Source organism: Zootoca vivipara, chromosome 12 (genome assembly GCF_965207765.1).
Source record: "Zootoca vivipara chromosome 12, rZooViv2.hap1.1, whole genome shotgun sequence".
Taxonomy (NCBI): domain Eukaryota; kingdom Metazoa; phylum Chordata; class Lepidosauria; order Squamata; family Lacertidae; genus Zootoca; species Zootoca vivipara.
Window position 1 is genome coordinate 42,879,378 of NC_142595.1, and position 24,039 is coordinate 42,903,416.

Consider the following 24,039-nt stretch of genomic DNA (forward strand, 5'->3'; position numbering starts at 1 on the left):
TAAAATGTACAAATTAAATCTCCGAGTCCCATTTGCACTTGACCACTAGCTTATTTAGTTCTTTCCCCCTAAACATCCTAGCTGCCAAGGAACAGAGAGCTACTTTATAAGTTACAAAGCCACTAGCATCGTTCAGCAGCCATTTCACCCTCTCTGCCTTTACTTTTCATCACCTGCCAGTAGCCACAGCATTAAGATCAAGATTGTCCAAAACTCAAAGCTGGCTATCACTGCTGACAATGATGTTTTACCTACATGCTATTCTCTGGGCAGCACCATGAAGTTTGATATTAATGTTCAGGTTGCATGACTCAGCAGGATAATGGAACAATATGCTTAGTAGGCCATTTGAAATCCATGGACCTAAGTTACTTATTTGCCATTCTTTTCAATGGGTCTGTTCTAAGCATGATACAAGAATATGTGTTTACTTGCTAGAAGGGAAAGCAACAGTGCAGTATACAGACTTGCCAATGAAATAAGTAGAACCAGTCTCACTTAACTAATGAGTTACATGTGAAATTTCTTGCAAAAGAGAGGTTCTGAAAGAGGGCATATTTGGATTCCTGATCAGATGTTGCCAGGAGGACAAGATTGAGAATGAACCCTCTCATATTTATGGGAATCTAAAACCAGTAAAAGTCAAAACCTTAGTGGGGTTGGATTATTGTTTGGTGCAGTCAAGATTTGTTTCAATTATGAGGTTTAAAGTGTGGCAGGGAGCTCTTTTCAAAAGGGCTATCAAATAGTCTAACATTGCTCTTTGAACCTATACTTCTCAGCATTTCAAGGAGCCAAATTGGTGGTGGGGATGGAACGGTTTCCATTGAAACCACTGCCAGATAGAGATTTGTATCTTCTATTTCAACAGCAGTTTTAATGGAAACGACTTCTCCCCGCCTGGGAGAAAGGTGCACTCACATGGTCCATCTCAAGCAAATGAATGATCAGGAGTTTGCTTTAGCCTCCCAATTGTATATTATAAGCCACATCAGTTCCCACTGTACACACCACACCACATATGGCATCAGGTGTGGGGTGGGCGGGCTATGATTTGGAGAAAATGGTCAAAACCTGTTCCTTTAATGAAGCACATTTGGACTTCAGGCTGGATGTTCACCACATGTTTTTCTTTTTTCTGAGAAGCTTTTCTTGCTGTGGGTTATTACAAGTCTTTGTGTCTATTGCAACCAAGTGAAGAGATAAGTTTTGCTGAGATGTGGTAAATATGTTTTGTGCGTGTAATAACTGTAATTATAAATAGGTGTGTGTCCCTTCAATTATCACATTAACTATGGTTGGTCATTAATTACTACAGCTCAAAATTTCAGCTAAGGCATAATCAATGCGGTTTTCTCTCAAAATCTAAGGGAGTTGCATTAACCACCAGCAAAAATATAAATGCTTCTAATAATCACTGCACCATTCAGAACTGGGGCTAGGAATACGGTAGTCAGGACTCTGCCAGTCTTATCAGTGATAATTTTAAACAAAGAACTGGTTCTTCATTCAAGTCAGGTTGTACAATTCAGCAAATTGAAGGATAATGTGGGGAAAGCTGAACTGGTGTACAGAAGGAACTGTTTCATGCAAACTCATAGGATTTGTGATATTGGTACTAGTGCTTCTGCCTCAGGTGTCAAGCAAGATTCCAATTATTAAATGCAGCCTCCATGACCCTCTTCCTATTCTTCACAAGCATTACCAGCCAGGAGACCAAATCATTGCAGGCATTATGTCGCAGATCTCTATAATTTTCAATCTGATAACCTTCGAAAACAGTCCTTCTATTGACCTCTTTGAAGAAACTCTGTAAGACCTTAAATATATAAAAAAATAACTGATTTTACTGCTGCATGTGATATGTTCTTGTTCAGGAGTTCTAGCGTGAACGTTGAAAAATATCTCCCATGATAAAAAATAATAATGGAAAATTTCTACAGAGTTCAGCCAAAATGTGGTGTGGGATAATAATATACTGTTTGACTGGAATGGCTAAAAATTGGGTTGGTTCCCAAAGGAATGGTGCAAGCTATAGTGTTGAAGGCAGCACCAGTAGGAATCTCATCTCATGCCCGCTTGTGATGATATACTTAAAGTCATATACATGCAAAAGAGAGAGCATCTCTTCTCCTTATTTCACTATTCAACAATGATATTTCCCATATTACAAACTGTTGCAGCCTAAAATGTATATCCTACCCTTCTTCCTCAAAGGGCGACAAGGCTAGCTAGCAACATACAATCAAATAAAATGAAAATTTGATCATAAAACCCCACTATCTAAGGACTTTTGGGATTAAAGTAACTGGAGCCTATGGTTGTTCTTGCTATTGTTGGAGAAATTAAGGGGTATAGTACAATAGCAGGGTGAATTTATGGTGGCAAGCATTCTAATTTCTAACTATTGGGGGGGGGGAAGTCAGGGAATGTCCAATATCAGGCAGCCCCTACTATAAAAAGAATGAGAATATGCGATCTCACATAGGATTCTGATTTATCAAATAATTTTGCATAAAACAATGTTAATTCTGGAACTGTATGGAATACCCATTATATGAATTCTCTCCCCCCCCCATGCACTATTTTCTTCCTCCTATAAAAAACCCTACAGCATCAAACAATTCCTATTTCCTTCCAAAAGCATGAACAAATGCAAACATCTTCAATCTGCTTTCGACCATGACCAGGGAAAGAAGCTGCTGGAGGAAATTTCAGGAGGGAGGGCAACACCATTGAGAAAAGTCCACTAGGAACACAGGATGCTGGTCCATCTAGCTATGTATTGTCTACACAGTGGCTTCCCAGGGTTTCAGATAGCAGGGACTTGGAGCCTTGTTGGGTGATGCTAGAGATTGAATCTGCGACCTTCTCCTTGAAAGACAGATGTTCTATAACTAAGCTACAGCACATCTATCTCACGCTTTCCCAATATCCTTGAATTCCAGAGGGTCTTTCCACTCAGTGGTAAAGGACTAGTTGGCCAGTATGGATAATGGTACAAGTACTTTGGTCTGATGCAAATGCTCATAACATGTTTCTCTCATTTCAGGGTCATGACTCAGATCTACCAGCACATCCTGGTCTTGGTATTTTCTGTAAAGGAGATCAATGAAAATCCACACATCCTACCCAATGCCACCCTGGGCTTCCATATCTACAATAGCTATTTCAATCCAAGATGGACCTATCAGGCCTCATTGGAACTCTTTTCTACACAGGGCAGATTTGTCCCTAACTACAAATGTGATCCTCAGAACAATCCAGTAGCAGTCATGGGAGGACCTAACTCTAAAGTCTGCCTCTACATGGCAGATACCTTGTGCATATACAAGATACCACAGGTAAGATGTATGCATGGAGCAGGGGAGGGATTAAGATGTCCTTAAGGTCAAATGCTTAAAAAGAAAAAATAATCATTATGTTTCAAAGGAAATCAATGGTTTTTCCTTCAAAATATTGAACAAAAATGAAAACAGATTGTTGTTGTTTAGTCATTTAGTCGTGTCTGACTCTTCGTGACCCCATGGACCAGAGCATGCCAGACACTCCTGTCTTGCACTGCCTCCCTCAGTTTGGTCAGACTCATGTTCGTAGCTTCGAGAACACTGTCCAGCCATCTCGTCCTCTGTCGTCCCCTTCTCCTTGTGCCCTCCATCTTTCCCAGCATCAGGGTCTTTTCCTGATTACTCACAGCTTTTACTGGACATTATTTGTTACAGCCTACTCTGCAACCCCCAGACAACATCAGTTACCCTGAGCATTAATACAGCCCCCTTTGATCACCCTGTGACACAGGTTAATACACATCTGCAAACAAAAAGTACCATCCTTCCTTTAGATTGGGTGTGTGTGTGTATTTTTGTTCTAGTTCACGTTAAAAGCTAAAGCTACCAAATCTGCATTTCCCAAAACAATATGTGAGCTGAAACACAGCCATCCTTTGAAATTCACTCTTCTCTGAATTCTGAAATGCCGTTCTCCAGCCACGTACCGTGTGCATAATTGTATCTGCATCAGGATAAATTCTCATTAAAATGCTTAGGGAATTTAATGGGGATTTCTTAAAAATTAAAAAAAGGAAACTGATGTGGAGAACTAGAACAGATGAAATACTGAAAGAAAATGAAATTGACAGATTCATCCATCAATAGTTTCTACTTGGTCAAGCCAAGGCATTCTTTTTCTGTCATCTATAATTCAGCACTTGCTGTTGAATGTACGAAGAAGGAAAAAACTTCCTTTTAGGACCTTGCAGCTTTACCTGGTAAATAAACCCTGAATGACTTTTACTTCCCTGTCAGACTCAAAACAGTCTCCATTGGCAAGAGAGCACCTCTTTTGGCACTCTGGTTCCTTCTTTGGCCTCTCCACAGCTACCTTGCCAGACTGGGGGTCTGTTAAGCATGGTCAGTTGATATACTTTGCCATGGGCAAAGCCAGACGCTAAAGGTCCTTCTAGGAATTTTTCTTTCTGCTCATTATTTGTTCAACAACGGCTCCATCCAGTTTTTCCATTTCTGGTCTCTGCCTGGCCTCTGCCCCTCCCTTTGGTGTTTCTTTTAGAAGAGGACCAGAGACCTCACCATGTCTGAAACTTTGTGTAGTTTTGACTGTTTGCTATCTAGCTTGTCTGGCTGACTCCCAGGAAGAGAAAACCACATGTCTTCTCTGCCTGCCAGCTCTACTCCTATCTAGCATCTATCAGCAATCCCTGTTGGCTTTAGGAAGGAAACACAGGGTGTTCCTTAGTGGTCCTTAACATACTACAACTCTCCAAGCAAGAAGCTGCTATATTACCATCATTGTACATCAAGCTGCTAGCTAAAGGCTGGGGAAAACTGAAATAATTTTTTTAAAAAATCAGGTGGGCACCAAATTGAGGAAGTCTGATGTATAGAGTAGCTCCTGCCTGTTGTGCCTTTGCAGTTCACCCACTAACAGGAACTTCAGAAATTTTGAAATCTCCTAGTTCAGCCTTTGTCAGACTAGTGCCTTCCAGATGTTTTTGACCGCAACTTCCACCCACCATCATAATCCTGGTTTAGCCTGATGGGAGTTGTTCTCCAAATCATGTGGGGGAGGTCAGCAGGTTGGTGAACACTGTCCCAACTCATCAACTCCTTGATTACAGTATTTGAAATCAAAATACAATATGAATTGATATCTAGAGAATAGACTTTAAACATATCACTGCACACATTTTCCTTAAAGATTCATAGTATCATTTCCTGTATTCTCATTTTCCCCATTTTATTTAGCTCCTATATGGCTCTGCTCCAGTGATAGATCAGAAAACCCAGTCAGTTCTCTACAACCAGATATTCCCAAAACTGAACCATCAATATAATGGGATTCTCCAGTTACTGTTGCATTTCAGGTGGACATGGATTGGGGTGTTGTATGTGAGTGATGACAATGGAGAGAGGTTTGTACGGAACGTGCTTCCCAAGTATGCCCAGAGAGGCATCTGCTTTGAATTCATAGAAAAATTCCCAACCATGGCCTTTTCCTCTGCTGTTACTGACATGTTCGATGAGGGCCTAAAAATGCACAATATTCTCATGAGAAGTAATGTGAATGCCTTGGTCATTCATGGTGAAATAGATACCATGATCATGGTGAGCATATTTTTTCAGTATTCACAATACCAAGGCATACCAATAAAAGAAAAAGGCAAGGTCTGGATTATGACAGTCCACATGGATTTCACATCTCTTCCCTTTCAAAGAGGTTGGGACATAGGCTTCCTCCATGGTGCTATATCCTTTGCTGTTCACTCCAGGGAGGTTGTAGGATTCCAGGAATTTCTTCAGCTTATAAATCCTACTTCATCTAAAGAAGATGGTTTTATCAGAGTCTTCTGGGAAAAGGCATTTGAATGTCACTTCCCCAGCTCCCAAGTAGACAGCCATGATGGGGAAATCTGCAGTGGGGAGGAGAAGCTGGAGTCTCTCCCTGCATCAATTTTTGAAAGGAGCATGACTGGCCATGGCTACAGCATCTACAATGCAGTTTTTGCTGTGGCACATGCTTTGCATGCTATGTATTCCTCTAGATTCAAACACAGAGGAATGGTGCATGACGGAAGAATGAAGCTTCTTAGCCAAGAACTGTGGAAGGTAATATACTGAACACACAAAGAACCAGAGATGAGCTTTGCTGGATTACATCATAGTAACGGTCTCCTCCCACTCTTGGGAGGTGATATTCAGAGGCATTGAGGCTCTGATCCTGCTGTCATAGCTTGTAGTCATTGGTAGCCTTCTTCTCCATGAACTTGGCTAATACCCTTTTAAATCTGGAGTTCTCCATATCTATGGGAGCAAAAAGAATATCAGTGATCTGTAGAAAATTTTATTTTTGTTGTTTAGTCGTTTAGTCGTGTCCGACTCTTCTTGATCCCATGGACCAGAGCTTAGTAAAAAAATTCATATACTAACGTTGTTTTGGGCCACATTACATGGTATGTTAGATACATCACATGGCATTATGTGAACCACTGAAAGTTCTGTATAGCAGCAGTTTAGAGTTGGGACTGTGGCTTGCAGGAAGTGAGGTCAATTCTTTATTCTTGTCAATGGGAGATTCCAGTTGATTCAAATTGCAAGGCAACTATCATTATGGACAGTATAGAAATTTAATAAGTAATAAACAGATAATAATAATATTCCACTAGGGGAAATGTTCTCTCATTACTCATATCTTCTCTTTTTTTGGTGATCACTCATAGCCAAGTAAGATGAAGCGCTGATTGTGAGATATTCCTCTCCTCTCAGCAACTTTCCCACCTAGTTTTAAAAACTTCATCAGTTCCGCTGTTTGAATTTTGCTTTTCTCTGAATGTTGCAACACATTTCTCGGCTAGTGCTGTGTCAAAACCTAAAAAAACACCAATAACCCTTTCTTCCCCTGTGAAAGAGGCTTTCAATTTTCTTCCTCCTTGTAAAAAGAGGAAGAAGAATTTCTTTAGAGTATTGGTCAGTGCAGCAGCCAATTGGGCACACTACCAAAGGGATTTTCAATTGAGGCCAGATATATACACATTGCTAGTTAAAATGGTAAGCTGGCACTAAGTATCCGTCTTTATGGAGAAAAAAACCAGTAAGCTCTAACTACTCCCCCACTTAGCCACATGATGAATCTGAAGGGCAATAGAATACTGTTTACCTTTCACACAACCCTAACCCTCAACCCATAGCTTTTAGGTTTTATTCTCCTTTTGGTGTCAATTTCTAAGGCTGAATTTTTTATTTTACAAGTCAAAATAATAGCCTTTAAAGCAGAAAGCAACAATTTAGCAGCACACACATTTTAAAATGTTATTCGCTCTGTGGATAATGATTTACATTCACATTTATACATCACTTTCTTTAAAAAAACCCTCTCAAATTTACTTAAAAAGTTAGTGAACACCAACAGAATAAAACATTAATTAAGGCTAGACATGAAAAGGAAAAACAAGATCAAACAAAATTCCTGAAGTGCTCATCCAACAATAGTATAAAAAGTATAAATACTCCACACCCAACTAAAAGATGAGCGCCGCAAGAAAGGCAAAAAGCATACCAAGAAATGATCCAAATTAATAGCCAAAAACCTAAGCTTTGTGCCTGAAAGCTGACAGAGATGGGGACAGGCATGTTTCCCCAAGAAGCCTCTGTTCAGGTGGGAAAGATTATAATTGTCTAACTGTTTTAATTAATTTCTCCTCACTTCCACTCCCCCTATTAGCTCAACCATCTTGTGAGGAGCATCTCATTTAATAATAGTGCTGGAGAAAAAGTTTCCTTCAATGAAAATGGAGAGTTAGCAGCTGGATATGATATCCTAAACTGGGTCACATTTCCAAACCAGTCTTTTTGTAGAGTTAAAATTGGAAGGATTGACCCCATGACTCTGCAAAAAGAAGTTTTCACCATTTTTGAGGAAGCCATTGTGTGGCCCAGCAGGTTTGATCAGGTAAGGTCCATTCATATATTGGGGTCTCTCTACTACTCACTTTCACAGAGGTTCACAGTTCAAACACCAACATACTTTCATAATATTGACCTCACCATTCTGAATTCCTATGTATGCATGAAACATGTTCTGTGGTGTACAGTGTAACTTACTTCCAAATAATCATGCATTGGAACTCAAAAGCATAACAAAAAGATGAGTGAGCAAAGTATAAACAAGCAACTGCAACTAGTTATGCTGAGAGGACATACCTTTCATGATGTTAGCTATAATCCTATATAATAAAGTGCAAGTGTCTCTGCGTCCAGATTCCCTGTGTCCCTGTGTCCATGCTACTGCGCATGTGTCCCACGGACACAGGGATTGGACGCAGAGACTGGACGCACACGCACACTCTCCCCCCAACCCCTCTGCCTACCGTTTACCTACCTGCGGCCGCCAACCGCCGCTCCCCGTGCGAGCGAGTGCGCTCTGTCTCCACGCAGGCGCACTCGCTTCTAAGCAGCAGGAAGCCGAGGAAGCCGAAGCGGCAGCGGGCGCTTTCTTGAAGGCAAGCAGGTGGGTTGTCTGCCCGCTTGCCTTCGCCGAGGAAGTGCCTGCTGCCACTTCGGCTCGGCGGCAGCAGCGCCTCCTCGGAGAAGGCAAGCAGGCAGACAGCCCGCCTGCTTGCCTTCGCTGAGGAAGTGCCCGCTGCTGCTTTGGCTCGGCGGCAGCAGCGCCTCCTCGGCGAAGGCAAGCAGGCAGACAGCCCACCTGCTTGCCTTCGCCGAAGAAGCCAAAGGGGCAGCGGGCGCCGAGGGAAGCCGACTTTGGCTTGGCGGCGGTGGGAAGAAGGGGAGGAATTCCTTTTTTAAAAAATAATTTTTATTAATTTTTAGAAAAAGAAAACACATACAAAGTATACAACATAGACTCTGTCCCTTCATTTTCCCTCCACCCACAAGCCCACCTCTGCCACCAGTGAGACCCATGGGTATTGGGGAACAAAGGGGTCCATTTTAAGCTGGGTTTGACCTCCCCCCTCCTTCCTCCCCCCTCATCCCCCCCTGCCACTGAGAGGACAAAGGCGGAGGATCTCTGGGGATTGGCTTATCCCCCAGCTATTTCTTCACTGTACTGAAAAAAAGAAAAACAAGGGAAAAAGGGGGGGGAAAGCAAAAATATAAAAAGGGGAAAAAAAGGAAAGAAAAAAAAGGAAAAAGGAAAAATATTAATGGCTTCCACGACTCTCCTCCTCCTGGATTTCCCAACCTCTTTACATAGTTATGGCGGGTTTTCTAATCCCATTCAGAATCTTATTCTTATAATATTAACACAATCCTCCTCCTTCTTCATGCTGTCCCCCTCTGAGCCCCCCCCTGCCACTGGGGTAGCCCGAGGAGTCCAGCAGTCAAAAGGTTCCATTTTTGTGTCTGGGTTTCCCTCCACCCTTCCCTCTCCCCTCAAGGCACCCCCTGCCACTGGGGGAGGAATTCCTTCCCTCCTTCCCGCCGCCGCCAAGCCAGTCCCCGAGCCAAAGTGCGGCGTGGCGGGGGTTTTCCGCCGTTTGCCTTCCCGGAGCCAAGGGGGAGGCAAACGGCAAAAAGCACCCGCCGCGCCGCACTTCGGCTCGGGGACTGGCTTGGCGGCGGGGGCTTTTCGCCATTTGCCTCCCCCCAGGGCTTCCCCTCTGTTCCCGTCTGGCTAGCGCCCGTTTACCTAACGGGCTGAATGACACTAGTAACCATATAAGTTGGCCAAGGGAAAAATCACATAAGTGATCAACCAATGTGGGCTGCTATCACTGTTCAGTGTAACAAGGAAATAGTGGCCTTAAACACAGTTATCTGGATTCTGACCTCTGTTGGCTGTCCTGTTTGAGATAGCTTAGTGGATTTCCATAATATAGTACATATAGTACAGTTCCTCCGTGGTTTTAAGTTTGGTGATAAATTGCAGTTCAGCAACTTCTCTTTCCAGTCTATTTCTGAAATTATTTTGTAATAAGACAGCTACTTTGAGATCTTGTATAGAATGTCCTGGGAGATTGAAGTGTTCTCATACTGGTTTCTTTGTCTTGTGATTCCTGATGTCAGATTTATTTTCCATTTATCCTTTGGCGTAGGGTTTGGCCTGTTTGTCTGATATAGAGAGCTGAAGGGCACTGTTGGCATTTGATGTTAGAAGATGTTAGAAGATGTCATGAGATGGTATGTTTGATGTTGTTGGGGCCAGTAATGGTGTTGTTCGAGTGTATCTGGCAGCAAAGTTGGCATCTGGGTTTATTGCAGGCTCTGGTGCCAGTGTCCATGTTAAGTCTGGTGGTTGTATTATTGTGGAAGCATGCAAAAGAGAAAACATTCTCCTCTTTCATTTGTGGACAGGCACATCCCCTTTCTCTTTGTAATGACCATTGCCATTTGGGATTTCATAAGGCAAAGAAGGAAGGGCAGCCATCTTGCTGCTATGATTGCCTTCCATGTCCTGATGGGAAGATTTCAAACCAGACAGGTAAGGATGTACTATACAGAGCATATAAAATATACAGATTTTAGGGTATTCAGATGTTTGTTTCTCTACATAATCCAGAATATGACAACCTTCGAACAAAATGGCACAATAAGACTGAATCTTTGTTTTTCAGATTTCAGCCAAACAACTCTCATTTGTAATATCCAGATATGATCATTTCAAGGTTCCATCAGGGCTACCATGTGTTAAACCAGATGTTTTGTTTTCCAGACATGGATGACTGTTTTCGATGCCCAGAAGATCAGTATCCAAACCATGCCCATGATTCATGCATTCCAAAATTCATAACCTTCCTCGCTTTTGGAGAACCTTTGGGAATCTCTTTGGCTACTTTGGCGCTCTCGTTTTCTGTCATCACTGCTTTGGTGCTTTGGATTTTTGTGAAGTACCAAGACACTCCCATAGTCAAAGCTAACAACCGGGATCTTACTTACACTCTCCTTGTCTCCCTCCTGCTCTCCTTCCTTTGCGCTTTGCTGTTCATTGGCCAGCCTGGGGAGGTGGCATGCCTGTTTCGACAAACCACTTTTCTTATCATCTTTGCAATAGCTGTTTCTTGTGTGCTGGCCAAAACTATAATTGTGGTTGTAGCCTTCATGGCCACCCAGCCTGAAACTAGCATGAGAAAATGGGCAGGGAAAAGACTGGCCATTTCTATTGTCCTTTCCTGTTCCCTTCTTCAAGCCACTCTTTGTGGTATGTGGCTGGCAATCTCACCCCCATTCCCAGCTTTAGACATGCACTCAGTGACGGAACAAATTGTATCGGAGTGTAATGAAGGTTCCAGTACCATGTTCTACTCTGTCCTGGGCTTCCTGGGCTTCTTGGCCATTGTGAGCTTCATTGTGGCATTCCTAGCCAGGAAGTTACCTGACAGTTTTAATGAAGCCAAGTTTATCACCTTCAGCATGTTGGTCTTTTGCAGTGTTTGGTTGTCCTTTGTTCCAACTTACTTGAGCACAAAAGGAAAATACATGGTGGCTGTGGAGATCTTCTCCATCTTGGCCTCCAGTGCTGGGTTACTGGGCTGTATATTTTCACCAAAATGTTATATTATTGTAGTAAAGCCTGAGTTGAATAGCAAGGAGCAACTCAGAAGGAAGAAATGACGAATTCTGGGTTCTTCATCAATGTCATATTTTAATTTTAAATGAAGTCCATGTAACTTTTGTGTTTTTAATTTCCACAGCTAACTTCAAATGTAATTTAAACTGTCAGTGTCATATTGGAGTAATCCTTTTAAAATCTGTGATATATTATTGTTCAAAAATTGAGCCAGAGCCAGAGCTCAACAACAAGGAGCAGTTAAGAAGAAGAAATCAGTGAAGCATCTAAAATTCTATGGCCCTGGTCCATCGTAATTTGAATCTATGCAAAGGGATTTAAGCCAGCCACAACTAATTAGTTCAACTGGAATACAGCTTAGATTGCAGTTTCTCCCTTTATTCCTTCATTAGGCAGTACATATATATTGCAACATATAGGAACCATCCTATGTCAATATAAACTCCCAACCCCAAGTCTTGAAACCAAACAAAATATGGGAGCCAAAAGATTGAAAGCTTTTTTCCTTAGCGTCAGAGGGTCATTGTGGCTACTCTAGAGTAACTCAGCCTGAGTCCAGTTTGTCTTCAAAGAAGTTTATTGTGCTATTTATTTACAGTGTAGAGACAGCTTAAAACATGACCTCTCATCCCAAATCAGAATCCGGCAATGGCGTATGTCATTTCCTACACCAGCAAAGTAGTCTGGGCACCCCAAAACACCGCCCCCTTGACCTGCGTTGTGGTGCTCTCCTTACTTCTGGCGCTGGAAGGAGCGATGCCCTTTCAGCTTCCTCCCTCAGCAGTCGGTTCCCTGGCTCTGCAGTATCCCTAAGTATCTGCCTGCATCCCTCCGCTTCCGAGCTTTCCCATTGTTCTTCACTCCAATTTCTCTCCCCCTCCGAGTCTCTTCCTCCCCCTCTGGCTGCTTCAGAACCACTGGTGCTCTCTGGACTTGATGAGGTGGACGTTAGGATGATGGGGGCTGGCTCCCTGTAGGGAGTCCCCCTTACACTTAGATTTGACAAATGTAGTGGCATAATTATCTGCCACCTTGAGTGGATATGAAGATACCCCTCCTTAGGAGCTATCCTATGTTAATTCATTATTTCACCCCCACATCCGACAGCCAAACAACATATAGCAAACACAAGAAGGTAAGCTTTGCCCTTCCATTCTGAATGCCACAGATTTGCCATTTATTGGCTGAATGCAACACTTCAAACAATGAATCAAAGTTATTCAGAGCCCAGGATTTGTGAGAAGTTTATTTTGTCTGCCTACATGCAAATGGGCCATATCGTTTGACTTGTTGCTCTGTGGAGATTCAAAGCTCCCAACTCCAGAAAACTCCTGCCCCAACACTTTGAGTTGTATCCGACTGCGTCATCCCATGAGTGCAAGCTTATCTGCTTGTACAATGGATTTTCTTTCCTCTCCTTACCCTGTGTGGGCCTCATATCCATCCAATCTTGGCTCCAGAATGTTGGGGGAGGGAGAACCTAGAACAGATTCAGAGTTCACATGGGGGGGGGAGAGAAATCAAACCTGTTACAAAAGGCAATGGGAAAAAGTTACAGAACAGGCTTCCAAAGGCCACTTGCCGGTCACACATGGGGCCAGAGGCAAAAGAGTGAGCAGCAAAAAATTTAAGTTTTGCGTTTGCATAGTACACAAGTACGTGCACACACTCACAAGTCAAGTAAGGGGAATGATCGGAGTTCAAGGACACATTCCGGTGAGGCAAAATATATCCAGGTGTGGAGCTGACTAGTAAGGAGTTTCAACTGGCGAAAATTCCAAATATCAGCATAATATTCAGCTCCCAGATCTGGAATTCCCAAGCCCTGTTCTCAAGCTAGAAAGGTCAGCACTCAGCACCCTGTCTAGCTCTACTGATGAGTGCATTTCATATAGCAAAGCTTTTCGTCTTGTGTTATTCCACAGAACAGATTGTTTGTAGGCATAGCTTGGGTATAATGCTCCGGCTTGTATGATGCTGTATCTACACCATCAATTACAGCCACCATATAGTCAGCAGGGTGTTGTGGTTAGATCAGTGGTTCTTTCTACTGTTTCCAAGAGGTGTAATGCTATTAATGTAATCTGGCTATATTTATTACACTAAAATGTTGCTTTTTCTATGTTGTTACATTTGCTATTCTGTTGTTCTTTTATTCTGAAATTGTTCTTGACACTGTTGATTTTGAGATTTGTTCCTGTATTCTTGTAGTTAGCTACTTGGAGGAAGATTCTTTCAGTGGAAGTGCAGTGTACAAATAAAATTATGAATGAATGATTGAACTGTACTGTCAGTCTTTCCAGGACAGATGTTAAGCTAACCAGTCTATAATTTCTAGGGCCTTAAAGTCGATTGAAGCCAACCTCATCTTAAGTGAGCTTGGAAGTTTCTTCAGTACAGCCCTGGGCAGGGAATGAATAGTCTCTGGCAGACATTATAAGATGGGCAACATCTGTATTGGGAAGAGGTGGAGGGTCAGCTGGGATGCCAAGTTGCTCCTTGCTCTCTGGGTATCTCATTACAAATGAACAGAAGTCCAACAAAGAAGATGCAGGAGCAAAAAGTTAATAAAGGACCCACAATGGGGATGAGGGAAGTCCATGGGGATTTATGGAATACCATTTCTTTTTGGGTTGCTTGAGGATTGATTGTAGATTTGAAATTTTGAAAATGAATAGATTTATAAAAAAAACAGGAGAAACTTAGGGCGGGTTTTCAACGACATTTAACTCCCTCCACACGCATCATTTTTTCAAGGGGATTTCTGACATCATCATATTAATCTGTCAGTTTGTGAATACCAGTGAGACCTGCACAGACCAAGCTGAGTAACTTCACTTTCAAGTGTCATGCATCTAGCATAGTATTTGCTCAATGGTCCCTGGTTGTACAAAGCTGAGAATATAAATATAATCTGCTCTTAACTATGATAGTTAAATCCACCTAGTTTCCTGCTACATTATCTGGGACTCTTAATTCCCATAACACAATCAAATGATCACACGAGCCGGATGATTGCAGCCGTCACATCTAAGTGCCTGTAAATCTCAATGATATTATTATCCTCTCTGTAATTATGAAATTAAGCATGGAAGCTTCGTTTCCACATATCAACGAGCTTCAAATATGAGCTGCATTATTATCAATAAAGATAGGAGGGTGCTGTGAATATTGCATGTACAATTCCAAGGTGTAACAAGAGATAGCCAGGGCTTGGTCAGGCTAATAACAGATGCTTTACACTGCACGATCTGACTCACAAATCAATGTAGTGTTGACTTAAGTTAGGCTACCCAACGCAACAAAGGACTTACTGAAAGAGAATGTGGGGACAGGAGAATTTAGGCAGAAGAGGAATTATTTCATGCAAGATAGTTGGATTTGTCCTATTGCTATCACTGCTTCTACTTCAGGGGATGTGCAAGATTCCTAACACCTGGAGCACATGCAGTCCCCTTCCTTTTCTTCACAAGTATTACCAGCCAGGAGACCTCATCGTTGCTGGTATTATGTCTCAGATCTCCATATTTTTCAACCCAATAGACTTTGATAAATGTCCTTCTAATGACCTCTTTGATGACATTGTGTAAGATTTGTTTTGTAAAAACCTCTGGTACCATATATTTGTTATATTAATTTTCTCTAGGAGTGCCAGGCCCATAGTTCAATATTAGATCCAGTGAATGAGAGAAGTAGGAGATATTCCTTTGCCCAATAATGGCATCATCCCTGTAGCTAAACCATATAGTCATCATCTGTTATCTTTTTAGTTGTGTCAGGCATGAATCTAATATTGGCTTAAGGGGTTTCAGGACTGCAATACCTCAAAACTGCCAGGCCCCATATGAACTAACCCAGACCATGCAATCATAATCTGAGGCCTTTCTTTGTATGTCTCCCTCACAAGAGGTTCAGGGCCTTTTTCTGCAGTGGCTCCCTGTTTCTACAATACTCTGCTAAGGGAGGCTCACCTGGTGCCTTTGTTACATTTCTTCAGGTGCCTTATGTATTTTTGTACTTTTATGTTGTAAAAAGCCCTGGGATCCTTCTGTGAACACTAGTATAGAAACACGAGTATATATACCTGAATTGAGATTGATCAGTATGATAGTATTGGTTCAGCTGAGGTGTAGCAATTGTCCAATGCAGAAGGAAATCAACGTGTTACAGCATGTAACTATCCTTTCAGGGTTATGACACAGCTCTACCAACATATCCTGGCATTAGTATTTGCTGTAAAAGAGATCAATGCAAACGTCCAAATCTTACCCAACCTCACCCTGGGCTTCCACATCTACAACAGCCATTTTAGTCAAAGCTGGACCTATCGTGCTGCCTTGGAACTCCTCTCTACGTACAGCAGATTCATCCCCAACTACAAGTGTGACACCCAGAATTATCTAGCAGCAGTCATTGGAGGTTCGCACTCTGAGGTTTGTCTTCATATGGCAAATATACTGAGCAACTACAAGATTCCACAGGTAACACTCTCGCAGAGCACGTCTCCTGATGCAAAAGTACCCAGACCATTCGGTCTTCTTTTCAGGCAAAAGTGTCGATGAAAAGTTGCCCCTTCGCAACTGTTAGTATGTTGATCCTTTCTCCGTTCTTTTTCATTTGATATCCCCCCTTGTTGCTTAATATAGAATGTTATTAACTGTCATGGAAAAAATGTTGAGGAGATGGATATATATCTTAATAAAAATAATTGAAATAAGCTGGCTGAGGGGCTACAGATAGGTGACCTTCAGATGTTATTGAAATCCAACTTTCATCAGCCCCAGCCAGCAAGGGCAATGTGCTCATAGATTATGGGGAGTTCTTATCCTACAATGGAATATGGTGGAAGCCCTTTTATGCCAGCGTAATGTAAAACATGACACTACCAAAAAAGGTAACTGAGAATAATTTCTTGAGTAGATTGCCACAACCCTCGACCATCATATACTATGTGCTACTACAAATTCAATGGTGAGAACACTCTTCTACCTTTAGTGGATTGCTCAGTGTATCTGTGCCTTTGAATTATTTAAGTGTGAGGAAAAAGCAACAAGCTTCCATGTCAGCAGCACTCCCCCAAAACAAAATCTGAAATCTAGATTGTATTTTAACTGCAGTCAATACAAGTTAACATAGAAAACTATTGCATAATTAAAGAAAATTTCTCTTCTCCTCATTTCCTGTCTTTAATTTAGCTCGTATATGGTCCCGTTCCAATGAGAAATATTAAAACTGAAGTCGCTTTCTATAACCAAATGTTCCCAAATATAGACCATCAATATGAAGGGATTCTGAAGTTACTGCTACATTTCAGGTGGCTATGGACTGGTGTGATGATTGCGGATAATGAGAATGGAGAGAGGTTTCTACAGAGTGTGGTTCCAAAATTTATTCTGAGAGGAATCTGCTTTGATTTCATAGGAAGATTTCCATCCATTTCTTATTCTAGTGGTATTGCGGACTTGGTTGCAGATGGGCTCAAGACATTTAATGTTGCCATGAGAAGTACTGCTAATGTGTTGATCATTCATGGGGAAATTGATTCCATGACACTTTTGAGAATGTCTCCTGATATTTCAGAATATGAAGATATACCAATAAAGGCTCAAGCTAAAGTTTGGGTCATGACGCTTCAGATGGATTTCACATCACTTCCCTTTCAGAGAGATCAGGACATAGACTTCCTCCATGGTTCTCTATCCTTCACCATTCACTCAAAGGAAGTCTTGGGATTCAAGGAATTTGTTCAGATGAGAAATCCCATTTTGGAAAAAGAAGATGGCTTTATGAGGCTATATTGGGAAAAGGCATTTCAGTGTCAGTTCATTGACTCTGAGGAAAATATGCAGGATGGAGATATTTGCACTGGGGAGGAGAAGCTGGAGGCTCTTCCTGGCTCTATTTTTGAAACAAGCATGACTGGCCACAGCTATAGCATCTACAATGCCGTCTATGCTGTGGCACATGCCATGCATGTCATCCATTCATCTAAATTCAAGCGCAGAGTGAATGAAGGGCGGCTGAAGCTTTGGAATCAACAGATGTGGAAGGTAATATCATGAGCACAAGAATGCAGGAATGCTGACCATAGCCCTGGGAATAGTAATAGAAATAAAGAATCCAGAGTGTTTGAAAAGTTTATGTTTCTACCAAGGGTGGTTAGCATGTAAACACCAAATTACATGTGACATCGAAAACATACTGTAGCTCACTGTCTGTTCTACATCTGCCAAGAGAAGATGCTCGGGATCTCACTCAGGACTGCGACTGACTCATACTGAATGGGGTTAGGTCTTTCATCTCACTAATAGGGGATTACACCAGGATTTTCCATTTAATACCAAATGGCAGCATTTCAGGAGGATTTCTCTCTCTCTCTCTCTCTCTCTCTCTCTCTCTCTCTCTCTCTCTCTCTCTCTCTCTCTCATTGCTCTTCATGAAAAGAGCTTATTAAAAAAAACCCTAAGTGAAATTAAATGCCCATATGTATGTAGAGAAAGGGAATATACAGGAGGTAATTGTTCTGCGTTCACTTAAGGCCATAAGAAGATCCTGCTGTACCAGGACATTGGCCCATCTCTTCCAGCATCCATTTTCGTCAAAAGAAAATGATGGTGATGTAGTGCTAAATGACTTCTATTACATCCATTACTGGTCTTTATGAATCTTTTGAAGGGCCCATTGCTCATATCCCTCAAGCAGGAAGGTTTATCATCATCCTGTTATATTTTCTTATGTAATACCCTTCGTTTCCCATCTTTCCTCCTGCCCAATTTAGCTTAGCCACCTGGTGAGAAATAGCTTCTTTAATAATTGTGCTGGGGGTGGGGTGGGGAGTTTATTTCAACCAAAATGGTCCACAAGACACCTGGGCAAAGTTCAACATTCATGAGGATGCCATTGTATGGCCCAGAAGGTTCAACCAGGTTTGACTCCAGAAACATTTTTGCAGGCCATTTTGCCAGTCTTCAAGAAGTGTCATGGTAATACTTCTGTCTCTAGTCCTAAGGCTACTTTGGCCACCTCATGAGAAGAGAAGACTCCCTGGAAAAGACCCTGATGTTGGGAAAAATGGAGGGAACAAGGAGAAGGGGACGACAGAGGACATGATGGTTGGACAGTGTTCTCGAAGCTACCAACATGAGTCTGACCAAACTGCGGGAGGCAGTGGAAGACAGGAGTGCCTGGCGTGCTCTGGTCCATGGGGTCACACGACTAAACGAATAAACAACAACCAAGTCCTAAGGCAGGGATGGGGAAACTTCAGCCCTCCAGATGTTTCTGAACTGCAACACCCATATTCCCAGCAAGCATAGCCAATACCTGTAGGTCCCACAGCCTACAACTACAATGTCTACCTAGAAGTCTATGTGGTTGCACATGCTTTGCAGGCCATGCATCCATCTAGACTCAAAGGCAGAATGACAGTGGATGAAGACATAACATTTCAGAATGAGCAGTTGTGGACGGTAATGTCCCGAGCATGCTAAAAGTGGAGTAGAAATGGTGATGGATCAGTCCAAAGGTTTCCTAAGGCAACCAACTTGATACCTGTGGGAAGTACTCAATCAGGGCATTATGGCAATAGGCCACTCCCAACAGTCTGGTGTTCAGAGGCACAGTGCCTCTTTTTCTGGAGCAAGTATAAAGTCTTTGTGGCTAACAGCCATAGATATCCAATTTCTTCCACGACTTTGTCAAATCTCCACTGCTCACCAGATGCAAAGGAATAAAGAGAGAATCTAGATTCTCTGGGAAGTCCAAAAGGTGATAATGTTAAGCATGGAGCAGGATTTTTTTTCTGCTTCTGCCTTCCACCACATCACAGTTATGAATGTAGTAGTGGCTATACCATTCTGACCTGTTCCGTGGCTGCCCAGTCATTTCCTTCATTAGTACTACTGTTACATTTTATTATTGTAGTTTATTACTGTATCTGTTTATCGTATGTATCTCTCAATGTTCCTGCAATAAGCTCAAGGTGGCCTATAGTCCTCTTCCTCTTTCTGTATCCATTCTTCCTTTATATATAGCTTTAAAAAAGTTCAGTAATCAAGTGTGAATGATCACCAGCCTTTTGTATATCCTTATGAATTGGCTTTCTTTTATTTTCTTTCTTTTTCTACTCATTTTCCTGGAAAAAAAACTATAACAGCTCAACCACTTTGTTAAAAGCATCTCATTTAATAATAGTGGTGGGGGGAAAGTTTCCTTCAACCGAAATGGAGAGTTAGAGTCTGGATTTGATATTATAAACTGGGTTACATTTCCAAACCAGTCCTTTCGCAGAGTGAAAGTTGGAAAGATCGACCCCATGGCTCCCCAAGAAGAAGCATTCAGCATTAGTGAAGAAGCCATTGTGTGGCCCAGCTGGTTTAACCAGGTGAGATAAATTCATATTTTGTAGCCTATCCATCACTTCTGCAATGATTTACACTTCAGATACTGACCTAGCTCTGTGCTATGTTCATCCATGTGCTTACTGTAGGACTGAGGGCATGGCTGTAGAGATCTTCCATGTTTTGCCAATTAAGTGACATTCATTAAACCCACTATTGAACTACTACTGCCAAATTTGCCATTTGGAAAAAAGTAAAACTTTATAAATTTACAGAGGGTCATATTCATGTAGGGGAAGGCAGCATAAGGATTCCTTCTATCACAATGGGGCTTGTTGTTTCCTTTCCCTACCCAAATCTGTAAAATATGGCTCTCCTTTCCCTTGGACCACATCAGTGAGGTAGGCAAGGGTGTCTGTTTGACTGGGTAACCCAGGAGCTAGACACACACTGCCCAGGTTTCGAACTGCTAATGCAGCAGTTCAACTTCTCCCCCAGAGGTGTATTACATTGGATGATAATAACAACAACAGTTGCCTCCAACTGCGGAGAAAGAGCAAAATCATCATGGAAAGTAGCCATTGATTGCCCCTTCCTATTTGTCTCTTGTCTCTTCCACCCTAAATGGAGATAGTTCAGCAAGTTAAAAGAATACAATACACAATATTGCAAAATAGAAAACATTCTCCTCTTACATTTTTGGACAGGCACAACCCCTTTCTCTTTGTAATGCCAATTGTCCTTTGGGTTATCAGAAAACAAAGAAGGAAGGGAAACCATTTTGCTGCTATGATTGCATTACATGTCCAGAAGGAAAGATTTCCAACCAGACAGGTAAGAGCCTTAAAGATATACTGACACTAAGAAATTCAGACACTACTTCCCTTGTGGTGTTCAGTTGTTCAAAAATTCAGGAAAGTTGTTCAGAATTCAGTGAAGGTTGTGGTTCCTGATATGAGGATATAGCCTGATATTTTGAATAATTTCAGTCCAAGCCATTGACAGCTAGTAATGATGTACACCAAAAAAAGAAGAAGAAATGAAAGGAAATGAATTACCACTCAGACGAAGGAGGTATCATAAGCTAAAAAAACAGAAACCTTCAGAAATATGAAAGAACTTAAGGGGAAAGCTAACAGTGCAGCAGCCTCTCTCTCTTAAAAACAAGACCCAAGAACCATGTTTCACATTTCAGAGAAGTGCTAAAACTGAAATACAACTGTGCTCCAGTCGACATAATGGTCTGAAAAGTTCAAATCGTGTTCGGATGTTTAAAAATGTGAACAAGTAAAATCTGCTAGAATCGTGACCGTAAGTGACAACATTGAGCTTCAGGAGCTGAGTTAGGTCCTAAGATATGGGGGTGGGTGGGACATTAACCATTCCTGAATATGGCATTTTCCTAATAATATAATTACATGAGAAGTGTGTCAACCTGGCAGCCCTTATTTCAGGTTTTGTTGTTTTCATTTTGATCAATTTCGTATTATGCATATTTTGGTGCTCCTACAGCTTTTCTTTTTCAGACATGGATGAATGCTTTCAGTGCCCACCAGATCATTACCCTACTGTGGAAAAGGATTCATGCTTGCCAAAGGACATACATTTCTTGTCTTATGGAGAACCACTGGGGATCTCCTTGGCCTGCTTTGCTCTTTCTTTGTCCTTCCTTACAGCTTTGGTGCTTTGGATTTTCATAAGGCACCGGGACACTCCCATAGTCAAAGCCAACAACCGCAACCTCTCCTACACTCTCCTCATCTCCCTCTTGCTTGCCTTCCTTTGTGCTTTGCTATTCATCGGTCGACCTAAGAAAGTGACATGTCTCCTTCGACAAACAGCTTTTGGCATCATCTTTTCCGTGGCTGTTTCTTGCGTGTTGGCCAAGACAGTCATTGTGGTCCTTGCTTTCATGGTCACCAAACCAGGGTCCAGCATGAGGAAATGGGTGGGGAAACAACAGGCCACTTCCATTATTCTTTCCTGTTCCTTGATTCAAGCTGCTCTTTGTACTGTTTGGCTGGCAAATTCTCCCCCATTCCCAGCTTTAGACATGCACTCAATGAGTAAAGAAATTGTTCTGGAATGTAATGAAGGCTCGGTCACCATGTTCTACTGTGTTTTGGGCTTTATGGGCTTGCTGGCCATTGTCAGCTTCTCTGTAGCCTTCCTAGCCAGGAAGTTACCTGACAGTTTTAATGAAGCCAAGTTTATTACCTTCAGCATGCTGGTATTTTGCAGTGTGTGGCTGTCCTTTGTTCCAACATATTTAAGCACAAAAGGAAAATATATGGTGGCTGTGGAGATCTTCTCCATCTTGGCCTCCAGTGCTGGTTTACTAGGCTGTATATTTTCCCCAAAATGTTATATTATTGTAATGAAGCCAGAGCTGAACAGCAAGGAGCAGTTAAGAAGACGAAATCAGTGAAGCATCTAAAATTCTATGGCCCTGGTCCATCTTAATTTGAATGCACGTAAAGGGATTTAAGCCAGCCACAACTGATTAGTTCAACTGGATTGCAGTTTAGATTACAGTTTCTCCCTTAATTCCCTCATTAGGCAGTACATATACATTGCAACATATGGATTGAATAGAGGAACCATCCTATGTTAATATAAACTCCCTACCCGAAGTCTGCCAACCAAACAAGAAATGGGAGCCAAAAGCTTTCTTCCTTAGGTTTGACAAATGTAGTGGCATAATTATCTGCCACCTTGAGTGGATATGAAGATACCCCTCCTTAGGAGCTATCCTATGTTAATTCATTATCCTCCCATCCCACATCCGACAGCCAATCAACATATAGCAAACACAAGCATGTAAACTTTGCCCTTCCATTTTGAATGCCACAGATTTGCCTTTTATTTGCTGAATGCAACACTTCAAACAATCAATCAAAATTATACAGAGCCCAGGATTTGTGGAAAGTTTATTTTGTCTGTCTACATGCAAATGGGCCATATCGTTTGACTAGTTGCTCTGTGGAGAGTCAAAGCTCTGAACTCCAGAAAACTCCTGCCCCAACACTTTGAGTTGTATCCGACTGCGTCATCCCATGAGTGCAAGCTTATCTGCTTGTACAATGGATTTTCTCCCCGTCCCCACCCTGTGTTGGCATCATACCCATGCAATATCGGCTCCAGAGTGTCAGGGGACAACAGATTTAGAGTTCATATGGGGGAGGGAGAAATCAAACCTGTTACAAAAGGCAATGAGAAAAAGTTCCGGAACAGGCTTCCAGAGGCCACATGTGGGGCAAGAGGCAAAAGAGTGAGCAGCAAAAAATTTAAGTTTTGCCTTTGCATAGTACACAAGTATGTGCACACACTCACAAGTCAAGTAAGGGGAATGATCGGAGTTCAAGGACACATTCCAGTGAGGCAAAATATATCCGGGTGTGGAGCTGGCTAGTAAGGGGTTTCACGTGGGGGAAATTCCAAATATCAGCATAATATTCAGCTCCCAGATCTGGAATTCCCAAGCCCTGTTCCCAAGCTAGAAAGGTCTGCACTCAGCACCCTGTCTAGATCTACTGATGAGTGCATTTCATCTAGCAAAGCTTTTCATCTTGTGTTATTCCCCAGAACGGATTGTTTGTAGGTATAGTTTGGGTTTAATGCTCCGGCTTGTATGATGCTGTATCTACACCATCTATTACAGCCACCATATAGTCAGCAGGGTGTTGTGGTTAGATCAGTGGTTCTTTCTACTGTTTCCAAGAGGTGTAATGCTATTAATGTAACCTGGCTATATTTATTACACTAAAATGTTGCTTTTTCTATGTTGTTACATTTGCTATTCTGTTGTTCTTTTATTCTGATATTGTTCTTGACACTGTTGATTTTGAGATGTGTTCCTGTATTCTTGTAGTTAGCTACTTGGAGGAAGATTCTTTCAGTGGAAGTGCAGTGTACAAATAAAATTATGAATGAATGATTGAACTGTACTTTCAGTCTTTCCAGCACAGATGTTAAGCTAACCAATTTGCTACCAAGGAGTGTGGTGGAGTCTCCTTCTTTGGAGGTCTTTAAGCAGAGGCTTGACAGGCATATGTCAAGAATGCTTTGATGGTGTTTCCTGCTTGGCAGGGGGTTGGACTGGATGACCCTTGTGGTCTCTTCCAACTCTATGATTCTATGATTCTATGATTCAGTCTATAAT

At 41.9% G+C, this 24,039-nt stretch overlaps 2 protein-coding genes across 2 annotated transcripts; both read left to right on the plus strand.

Moving 5' to 3' along the window:
• The first annotated feature begins 1,546 nt into the window (after positions 1–1,546).
• LOC148684036 (vomeronasal type-2 receptor 26-like) lies at positions 1,547–11,582 on the plus strand. Its single transcript, XM_088654766.1, has 6 exons — positions 1,547–1,812; positions 3,167–3,344; positions 5,262–6,122; positions 7,735–7,962; positions 10,326–10,452; positions 10,684–11,582. The coding sequence occupies exons 1-6, from the start codon at positions 1,547–1,549 to the stop codon at positions 11,580–11,582; spliced, it is 2,559 nt and encodes an 852-aa protein (XP_088510892.1).
• Positions 11,583–14,954: 3,372 nt separating this feature from the next.
• Positions 14,955–22,305, plus strand: LOC118078723 (vomeronasal type-2 receptor 26-like). Its single transcript, XM_060282248.2, has 6 exons — positions 14,955–15,124; positions 15,842–16,019; positions 16,734–17,588; positions 19,694–19,921; positions 20,585–20,711; positions 21,404–22,305. Exons 1-6 carry the CDS (start codon positions 14,955–14,957, stop codon positions 22,303–22,305), a joined length of 2,460 nt encoding a protein of 819 aa, XP_060138231.2.
• Positions 22,306–24,039: the final 1,734 nt, after the last annotated feature.